This window comes from Acipenser ruthenus, chromosome 29 (genome assembly GCF_902713425.1).
Source record: "Acipenser ruthenus chromosome 29, fAciRut3.2 maternal haplotype, whole genome shotgun sequence".
In the NCBI taxonomy this organism is placed as follows: domain Eukaryota; kingdom Metazoa; phylum Chordata; class Actinopteri; order Acipenseriformes; family Acipenseridae; genus Acipenser; species Acipenser ruthenus.
The window spans coordinates 5,970,329-5,980,982 of record NC_081217.1 but is presented as its reverse complement, the minus strand read 5'-3'; the positions used below and the strand labels follow the sequence as shown (position 1 = coordinate 5,980,982).

Below are 10,654 nucleotides of genomic sequence, written 5' to 3'. Positions count from 1 at the left end.
CATACGTTTAGCGTGTTGCAGAACCTGAATCTATTACTTGTAGTCCATCTCAGTCTAACTTGCTAGGTTTCTATAATGCATGATACATGCATACTGGCATGTTGGGAGTACTCCCAATGTACATTTACATTTAGAAAATGAGTCATCTGGTCACAAAGTTGGTACTGTGCTAACCTGAAGAACATTTTAAACACCCCTAGGGACACTTAGGCTTTCTCCAGTTACTAGCCATGCCTGCGCTCCTGTTTGCAACAGCAAAGGATGTTATAAATGATATGTTCAGGAAACTAAAATAAAATGGAGCTTTTTCCCCTCAAATTGGGTTTTTGATCCAAGCTTTTTTTCTTTTCTGTATGTAAACGACATTCAAATGGGATTTTCAGCATTCATACCTACTTTAAAACTACATTCAAGTGTGTTTGTCATGCTACAGACACTATTGCTTTTTTCTTTAACCATCTCTCAGTAAATGCTATTGTGCCAGTATCTACTGTGAACAAGAACTTAGGCGTGGTTTAAAATTGAATGCACCGTAATAAGGAAGTCCAACTATAAAAAAATGAGAAAGTTACTTCTCAGGGCAGAGAAATGCACAGGTCTGGACTTTTTGTGGGTGTTACCGTTTAATGGGAAAAAAACGTTTTCTTGTTTAACAACTGAATTCTTTGCTACCTGGGGTAGTGGTGGCTTATGAAAGCTTTTTTTCTTTTTTAATTATCGCTGTTTCAGAATCATACAAGAATAGATACAGTTAGTATATATTATATGGCTGCTATTTTAAAGCGGATCTGCCCCTGTCTAAATTGCCTATGGGACAAATGTTTTGGCGATCAGCAGCCAAAACAGGATTTTGACAGAGAACTCGGTCCGGATTCAGATGATACTAACACGGTCGAAACCGAAGAACCCTATGTGGTCAATAAGAAGCCTCAGAACGAAGATGCAATTTACACGGCAATGTGGCGCTTCAATGCCAGGACCGAAGAAGAGTTAACCTTCGAAGAAGGTGATGTCTTTAAGGTCTACACCTTTTCCGGAGAATGGTGGCAAGCTGGGAAGCTAGATCCCAATGGAAAAATAATCGGTAAAGGATTTGTGCCCTACAATTACCTGGTGCGCGGAGAAAGTGTAGAAGCCCAACTGTAAGTGGCCTTTAAAACACGATTAAAGCTTAGAACAACTTATTTAAGTGCGTTTAACAAGCGTTTTGTGTTTTTTTTTTTTTAACTTGTGTAAGCGATGCTCTACGGGACTAGGCATTCTTATTAAGTTTTAATGAACTGTAGAAAATGTGAGATTTAATATACCCTGTAGTTTCAGCACTGGTGTACGCTGATCAGGGCTGCTGGGTTTTAGCTGGTCACGCTGTTTGAAGAGACTTGGTGCTGGTTAAGGATAGGGTTATGCTGTTCCAAAAAGGTCCATTTTTATACCTGGTGGGTGCCCAAGTAAGTGACCAGTATAAATGTGTTCCAATTTCCAACATTTAGATGTTCACCAGTTTACCTGGAATTGCAGGGCACTTACGTACAACAGAAAACCGTGTGTTGCTGACGATTTCATTGGAATGTGTACTTTGCCGCTAAACCAGTTTACAGGTGTGATGAATTGTGTAATATAGAACATCAAGGAAGACATCCGATTGATTGATTTCTGACGTCCTTTCCCTGAAATAATCATACAAACAATCGAGTGAAACTGGTTTTGAGCGTAGTTCCTCAAAGTCCAAGTTGAAACGTGAAACCCTGAAGCAATTGCAGGAAGCCCAATCCTTATAGACCAGCTTGTAACTAAGTGCCTTTCAATCTGAAGACAATCTTAATATCTCCCATTGTTAGAATCAGCTCTATTTGTTGACCCAAATAGAGAAATTCCACTACCTTTTTAATTATGCAGTAGGAATTGAAAAATGTAGGATTGCTTGCAACATAATTAACTTGTATCAATTTGCTGTTCTTGCCCTGTATCATTGGATTCTGTAATGTATTAAATTAACCCTGTATGGTATCTACATATTGTGTCCTATTATGCATACCATGTTAACAAACATTGAATCCCATGTTGCGATACATTTTTTTTAAACGTTCTTTTATTCCAGATGGTACTTTGGGAACCTGAGTCGCTCCGAAGCCATCACCCTCCTTCTTCAATCGGGGAATGCTAATGGCACTTTCCTGGTCCGAATCAGTGAGAAAGAGAAAGTTGGCTTTGTTTTATCTGGTGAGTCTTGGCCCCCTGTGCCTGTGTAATGCAGTTCAATGTTAAACTGAAGAAAGTCCCTTGCAGAAATAGCACTGGGGCAGGCAAGGCACAATGAAGTGATGTAGCTTTAATTAGTGATGCCAGGACCTTTGTTGGCATGAATTGTGCATGCAGTTCAATGTGTGGCTCTTGGTGCCAGGGTTTAGGAATCGTACCACTCCAGTGATTTGTAATCCATACTGTGAGATCTGTTTTTGCACTTGACACAGAAAGTGATTGCTCTGATGATGCTGCTGTGCACAGCCCTACGAAGTATGCCATGTCTAAATCCCATGCTGTGCCACTGTATGTAACAATAAGCATGTTTTTGGGATGTGTAGTAAAGTCATTAAGCTAGATCTAAATTTTATGATAAGGACCATTATCCTTCAGTCTTCAGTACCATTTCAGTGCATGTCTTTTTTGAATATAATGTCACAGGGTCCCTGCAAACTCAAATGCATTTTTTTACCTGGAAATAATCCTTTATATCAGAGAATCAGGTTATAACTTCTTTATGAGCAGAACACAGTATACATCTAAAACAAAGCCCTGATCGCACCATAAATACTAACTTCCTTGATGGAGAGACGTAATAAATATTACAGCATTGTGAAATGTAAAAACAGACTTCCTTTAAAAATGAAAAAAGGAATTGAAAATGCAAATGAGCTTTAGAGTATTTCTGGAATATTATTTCAACAATACGGAAGAGACAAAAGACACCTGACTATAAAATGATAGCTCTTTGTTCTAGCTTATATAGCACCTGTACAAACTTAGTAGAATTAGATTGCATTTACATTAAAGAATAGGAGAATAAAGCAATCACACACTCAACATTTACAGCTGAAGAATATCTTTATTGAGGAGCCACAACAAAAACTGATTGTGTTTCGTTAAATTGAAGAAACAATAAACCTGGATCAAAACATTTTTAAAATGCTTCTTTTTTTTCTACAGTGAGGGTTGACACCAACGTGAAACACTTCAAAGTTCTTCAGAGACACGCTGGCTTGTTCTATCTCAATGACAAACATACATTCTCAACCCTGCTTGACGTCATAAACTTCTACAAACAGCATAATCTCGCTCCGGGTGTGAAACTAACCAACGCATGCACAAAAGTAAGTTCAGCTAAGTTATGACTAAGTGGAGTGGGCTTACTGCACAGGTGTCTCATTATACAATGATTCCTTGTCACTTGTGTCTATCTGACTTGCACATAGACAACTCAAGAGCAGTGAATTAGTGAGGGGTCCCAGTACCACAACACATGATCACTTCACTGTGAATATGGCCTTACTGTAAATTAATGAATCTTCCAACTGTGAAATGCATTTTCAACATTTTGTGTTTCAACAAAACATTAAAATCATCACGCGTGTTCTTACAGCATTGTTTATTATTGTTTCTGGACACTTATGATGGTAAAGAACAACATCACTCTGTGATAAACAGATAAACAAAGACATTGGTGGGGGGGGGGGGGTCTGTCTTTGATGTATTAACAGCAGCAGGAAACGCAACATTGTGGCTGATTTTTTTTGACAGAATTATTTCAAAGTGGCCAGTTGACTTTAAAACCTACCTAATAAATGTATTTCCACACACACACCGAATATGACGTAGCATTCAGGCTACAGGAGATCAGTAATAGGAATTGTGAATAATGATATTATAGATGTGCTATGTTTGCATTTTTTATTTCTTTCCAGCAAGAGCCCGTGTTGAAGGACCTTTCCCATTCCACTGTGGAGGCTTGGGAACGGCCAAAAGAGGAGTTTACGCTTCAATCAAAACTGGGCGCTGGGAATTTTGGGGAAGTCTTTGAAGGACTTTGGAAACAACAGGTCAAAGTGGCGATAAAAGTGTTGAGAAAGGGTAAGCGATACTGCCAGGACTGCAGTCTTGATATTCAGCTTTAGTGTATTTGAATATGTACAGTATAGCCAGACGTGCTTTCGCCTTTAGATTCAGGGTGGTGTGCTATATGTAAGTTTGGCATGTATGTTAACATCTGTTGCATATACAGTTATTGAGCAAATAAAAACTACCTACACTAGCACTGTGATGACTCGCATGACACTGCAGAAACCCATTATTGAATTCCTATGCGTATTAAAAAATGAAAAACTCACAATGTAAGGGCTCTTAACAGAAGCAATAATCCCATACACATGACTTGAGCTGCCTGGCTTGTAATGCCTGCTACATAGGGTGTCTTGCTATTATAATCAATATGCTTTTTATAGATGGTAACTACAGGTGGGATAATGACTGCTGGCAAATGTTAATATCTTCCACAGAAACCATGAATTTCAAAGACTTCCAGGCTGAGACTCAGATCATGAAAAAACTCTCTCATAAACACCTGATCTCCCTCTATGCTGTGTGTACGAGCGGGGATACGTTTTACATTGTGACTGAACTGATGGAAAAAGGGAGCCTCCTACAGTATCTCAGGAGTAAGTGGACTGACCCTTTCTGGTTAAGGAGGCTAGTGCAATTAAACACTGTAGTACAATGTGACAGCAATGTTATGGAAAGCTATTGAGTTTCATTTTCTACATTATAATAATAATCATTTGTCAACAGTATATTACAAAGGACAGGTTAAGGAAGTTTCCAAATCCACAGCAGGACATTTTTGCACTGTATTACAAATGAAGCAGACAAACAGAAAAAATCTATATGCACTCCAAGCATTTTTGAGATACTAGTTTCTTTTCAGATTGTAGATGCTTGAAACAAGACCCAGGTGGTGTTACATACACCCTTCTGTAGGTGTAGTAGTGGCAGTTATCCATCAGATGGCGTACAGATATAAAGGCGCTCTATGAGACCCAGGGTCACAGCTTGACACTGGCACACACTGTATGTCAGGGCTGGGCAGCCCTGGTTCTGGAGGACCGGTGACCTGCATGTTATTTGTTCCAACTTGCCAATTAAGCTTCTAATAAGCACTTAATTGGTCCAATTAAGTAATTTAGGGTACAGTTGGAACAAAAACCAGGAGGGACACCGACCCTCCAGGGGGTTGCCCACCCTTGCTGTATTTGGTTCTGTTTCGCAATAATTCTAGTTTTACAGTGCTAAGAGTTCATGTTATCTCCTCCTCACTTTGCTTCTTAGGTAAGGAGGGCAGCACGTTAAGCTTGCCCCACCTTCTAGACATGGCAAGCCAAGTCGCCTATGGGATGTCCTACTTGGAATCCAAGAACTTCATCCACCGTGACCTGGCTGCGCGAAACATTCTGGTCGGGGAAAACGGCATCTGCAAAGTAGCGGATTTTGGACTGGCTCGGGTGATTAAGGTAATTAACCTACGTTTTTTTTTTTTTTTTTAAATTTAGTAATCACCAATTATTTTATTATTTTCTCCCAATTTGGCATATCCAGTTATTTTTAGGCTCAGCTCACCGCTACCACCCCCGCGCTGACTCGGGAGCGGCGAAGACGAACACATGCTGTCCTCCGAAGCGTGTGCCGTCAGCCGACCGCTTTTATTCACACTGCAAACATGGTTAAGCACAGTATAGTATAAGCATAAGGAAGTGCAACACTACTGTGCAAGTGAACCTAAAACAAGCTGCTTTGAGTTTTTTTGTTAGGTGGGGTGGACGATCAGCCCACATCTCAGTAATGCGCATCACAGCTCTCGTCCCTAGCAGCTCCGCTTTTAAAAAGGGTGTGCTGTAAAATATAGATCATTGAGGTGGAGTTACAAATAGATTCAGTCTGCTGATCTGTGTCAGCCTTTTAACCCCTTAACTCCTGTTTTGACATGCTCGTAGCAATAACCAAGTGATACATGCATGCATAGACACTGCTGAGTGCACTGGAGTGATGCATGCATGTATAGACACTGCTGAGTGCACTGGAGTGATGCATGCATGTATAGACACTGCTGAGTGCACTGGAGTGATTCATGCATGTATAGACACTGCTGAGTGCACTGGAGTGATGCATGCATGTATAGACACTGCTGAGTGCACTGGAGTGATTCATGCATGTATAGACACTGTTGAATGCACTGGAGTGATGGAGACAGGGGCTTGGTGCTACAGGGTCCATTGGAGATATCCTTTTGCTTTTCCTTTAAGGATGAAGTGTTCATGCTTTCGCTTTTCCTTTAAGGATGATTTTTACTTCTCTGACGAGAAGCGGATTCCCTACAAGTGGTCCGCTCCGGAAGCGATAAGCCACGGGCGCTTTTCTGTCAAATCTGACGTGTGGTCATTTGGGATTCTTCTGTATGAAATTGTCACCCATGGTCAGGTGCCTTACCCAGGTAGGCTTTGTCAATATGCCCCTTTATTAATAATAGCACAGCATTTCATGTTAGATTTTGAAATGTCATTAAAAATAGTCAATGTATTAAAAATAGTATATGGAAAACTACAAAGCGGTATATAATTCAATATGTTAACGTAACATTATTCAGCAGGTTTCATTTGACTTTATGAAGCAAAATGAGTTAATTCTACAGGGTGATGCACAACATTTGGCCATAGCTGTAGTACTGATGGCTTTAAATACACATTTTACAATATATCTATATTGTTATGGACAGCAGGAAGTATTTTTCAACAAAACATCATTGAGCTCAAATGTATGTCCAGTCATTAAATTCCCCCCTTGTTTTATGCAGGGATGACTAACCATGTCTTCATGGAAGTAGAGAAAGGGTACCGCATGCCATGTCCTGACAACTGTCCCCAAGCTGTCTATGCCATCATGATGTCCTGCTGGGAGAAGAAAGCTGATGCACGTCCTGAATTCAAGCAGCTGGTCTGGAAATTAGACAACTGTACCAACTACGAAGAACAGAATTCCTAGGAGTGGGGATAAGAGACCAGCAGAACTTCCCAGCTGGGACGCTATCACATTATCACCAATGCACACCTGGCTGAATATTTTAAAGGAGGATCTATAGGACAGACACAATAGTGGCTGCAAAAATAAATCGTGTGGAGTAGTTATGTGCCACATAAATGCATAACGTGTGTGTATATATAACACTATATATATTCAAGGTATATGTACAGTTTATATATTGGTATTACATGAGGACATACGTGCAATTGAACTTCACTTAGATAATATGGTTTGGGTGAACTGGGTGCAGAGTCCTTTTATACCACCAGAGGGCCACCTTCTCTGCTACAAACAGACTGCAAATTATTTGTATTTGGGATACAGTATTTTCAATGAGGGAGATTCTTAATAGTTTTGTCGAGTAATGTTTTTTTTTTTTTTTTGTTAGTTCAAACTTTACCAAACCTCTATAATTTGAACAGGAAGAAATCCAAGATCATGGAGTTTGGAAGCTAAATTCAAAGCTGCTAATGAACTTCCTAATAGCTATAACCAAAACATGAAGATAAGTAACATTGCTTGATCGATAACTGTAGATAAAAAAAAAGCTAGCATGCTTCTCTATCCGTCAAGCACCTCTGGTGCCCCCTTGTGGTAAGACGTATGTATTGCAAGGCTGCCATCATTTCACACCTCTGCTCAATGTTTAAAAACAAACACTGTGCTTGACATTTGATGTGCAAAATTTTTTCTTTTAAATGATCAACATTAATATTTTGTTTGCCTCTTGGTCTCCTTTTTGTTGAGTTGAGTAGTTTGATCTGTTAATTGACAGATCCACCCATACTCTTAAGAGGCTAAAATAATATTAAGACAATAGTTGGCAAGACAATAATCTGCAGGTTTGACCATTAAATGTATTTGTGTCTCACAAAAGCAACATTTATTTATTTATTCTGATACTATGCTATATTTCATAAATGCAACATAAAATGCACCGCAATTGTAAAATGACCCATATAAATATTTATATAATTCTTATCAAATAGTATGCAAAAAAATATATGCACATGCATAGCACATGATCATGAAAATGACCTGTTCTCAGTATATGATATATTTGAGTGATGATAGAACACTAATGAATGCTTCTTGGCTGATGTTCATTTCAAGTCTCTAAACCATGATGCTGGCAGCAATCAAAGCCAACAGGCTACTTGAAATAGCTGAATGAGACTCCTGCATTGCTTTAGATCTCATTACACAGGCAAGCTGCAGTGTGATCATTCATGGAATATAACAGGGTTTGACAGTGAACGTGAAGCTTCGGCACTCAGTAAACCAAACGCATTTCTGAAAAGTACTGTGTACAGCTCGCTCCAGCCTGTGATTGCTGATCTTGTGCTTGTTTGGTTATTTCAATGTGGGGTGACACTGCACGTCATTGGTCAATGAGATGAGGAAGATTGATCAGTGTCACATTGGCTAGTCTGTCAGCCACTAGTCCCGCCTCACTGGTTATTCACAGCCTTATATCAGGACGTTTTGGGCTGGGTGAAAAAAGCAGTGCTGTAAACAAGCTACTTTTATATATACATATATAATCTGTTTCTTTATTTCAATACAGTACTGTATTGTTTGTTAGTTGCTAATCTTTTTATATTTATATCTTTACTTTTTCTGTTCAAATTAACAAGCGTTGCCTTATGAAGAGGTCAGTATTGTGTCATATCAGTGCGCCAGTCAACAATGCAGAGCTGTGCCAGGCTCCAGCAGGGTCTTTTTCCCTGATATAGCAACCGCACCTGTTGGGTTTATGTGTGTTTACATGGCTGGCACCAAGCCATGAGCTTTCAGCTCTGCATATCTCAAGCAGTGTGGGAGACGACTGCCATGCACACAGCCACAGCCAGCTTGAGAAATCATAGTGGTATAAATATAAGGGACGGTAAGGTCAAGCTCTGGCATGGTGAAATAGCGACAGTGTGAGCTGGCTGTTTTTTCAGCCCACACAGAAGGATCAGCCACATTGGAAAATATTATTGTATCCACATTACAGTCCCTTTCTTACCAGGTACTCTATGACCTGTCTCGGTTTTAAAATGGTTTAAGCTACAGAGCTACAGTACAGTGGAGCAGATTTACTCTGCCCAATGTTGGCATGATTTATTTCTCAAAAGATGCATTCGAAATACTGTTACTGAGCTTGAATGGAGCCAAGTAAACGCTGGTATGTATTTATACCCACTCATACTAACACTGGGTGTACATGTTCACACCTTTCAGTCTCTAAAGCAAAACAAAAGGCATATTTGAAAGGGGGAAATAAATTATACAACTGTGAAAAAATTATCAGAGTAATTTGACTTATGCACAGTTTCTGTGTCTAGACAGCATGTAAGGCTTAACTGTGTCTTGCATTAAGACCTTTTTTCCGCCTTCTTGTGCAGGGTGACCTTTACTCTACATAACCTTGTAAACAAAGGGAAGACTTACTGAGCATGCCCAGTGGCCTTGCTTCACTGCATGCTGCTAAAGGAGGTCTTAGAGTGTTGTTCAGCAGACCAGTGCTTCAGTTACATTGCATTATGTAGGGCATAGTTTAAACGTGTGAGGCTGAGGCTTTACTATGTGTGGAATGTGTCAGGTATTTTTGCTGTGCCGTGTTTGCTCTTTCAGTAAAACAAAAACATATTAAAAGCAGTATAGTATAGTGAGTTGTTATGGGGGTGATTCCTGATTCAGACTGGAGTGAACCACATCTTTTCTTTTTTGATGTTTTAGCTTCCCTTGATTGAGTGCTTTGTTCATGCTGTTTCTTGAATTTATATTTAAAACTGTTGCACGTACAAATGATACATATTTGCCTTTTAAGGAAGTAACAAAGGAAGGATAGAACAGAAGGTATAAAACTGGCACGGAATGTGTCAGCGGTAAAATGGACTTTAGACTTGGGTGCATTGAAAAGCAAACTTACAAATATCTGTGATTGGCTTTTGCATTGTATTAGCATTACCGGATCTGCAGCTTTTCAGCTAGCCAGCTAGGCAGTGCTTTAAAGTATTACAGAGCACCCCTCTACTTTCTACCCCCTGCTCAGTATCCAGAGCCAGGTTCCACTGAGAATGCTAGCAAAGCAACTCCACTCAGCCTGACTTCAGAGAACCTCTCTAGTTCTAATGGCACACTGACAAGCTCCATTCTGAAACTTGCATAGCAGGATCCTTATGAATCTAAAGGTCCTGATTTGTATCGGGGTTACACGCATGAGCAATTCTGTAGTCATTTGTATTGCTTCGTTTTTACTTTATATTCATTCATTTGGGGTAATGTATGTTATTAGTAAGTACATTACGGCTACTTCATTTTGATAAACATCACATAATCACATAAACATATTAACCAGTGATTAGATTCAGCACTTTTCACAGTTTTGAGTAACAGATACTGTGGTCCTCCAAAGCATACAGAAGTGCTGTAAAGCACAGTGAAATCATGGGAAATATAGGTAAGCATGATAAAGCCTAGAGAAGTAGTGTACGATATAAACTATAAGCAATGAAAAAGCTTGGAAAACCACACAGCTACGAAT

The 10,654-nt window shown here is 39.6% G+C and overlaps 1 protein-coding gene across 1 annotated transcript; it reads left to right on the top strand.

Annotated features, from left to right (window-relative positions):
* Positions 1-573: 573 nt before the first annotated feature.
* On the top strand, positions 574-8,073 carry LOC131702123 (protein-tyrosine kinase 6-like). The gene is made up of 8 exons (XM_059004135.1): positions 574-1,142; positions 2,099-2,220; positions 3,205-3,368; positions 3,960-4,125; positions 4,551-4,709; positions 5,377-5,558; positions 6,382-6,535; positions 6,896-8,073. The coding sequence occupies exons 1-8, from the start codon at positions 766-768 to the stop codon at positions 7,081-7,083; spliced, it is 1,512 nt and encodes a 503-aa protein (XP_058860118.1). The 5' UTR covers positions 574-765; the 3' UTR covers positions 7,084-8,073.
* Positions 8,074-10,654: the final 2,581 nt, after the last annotated feature.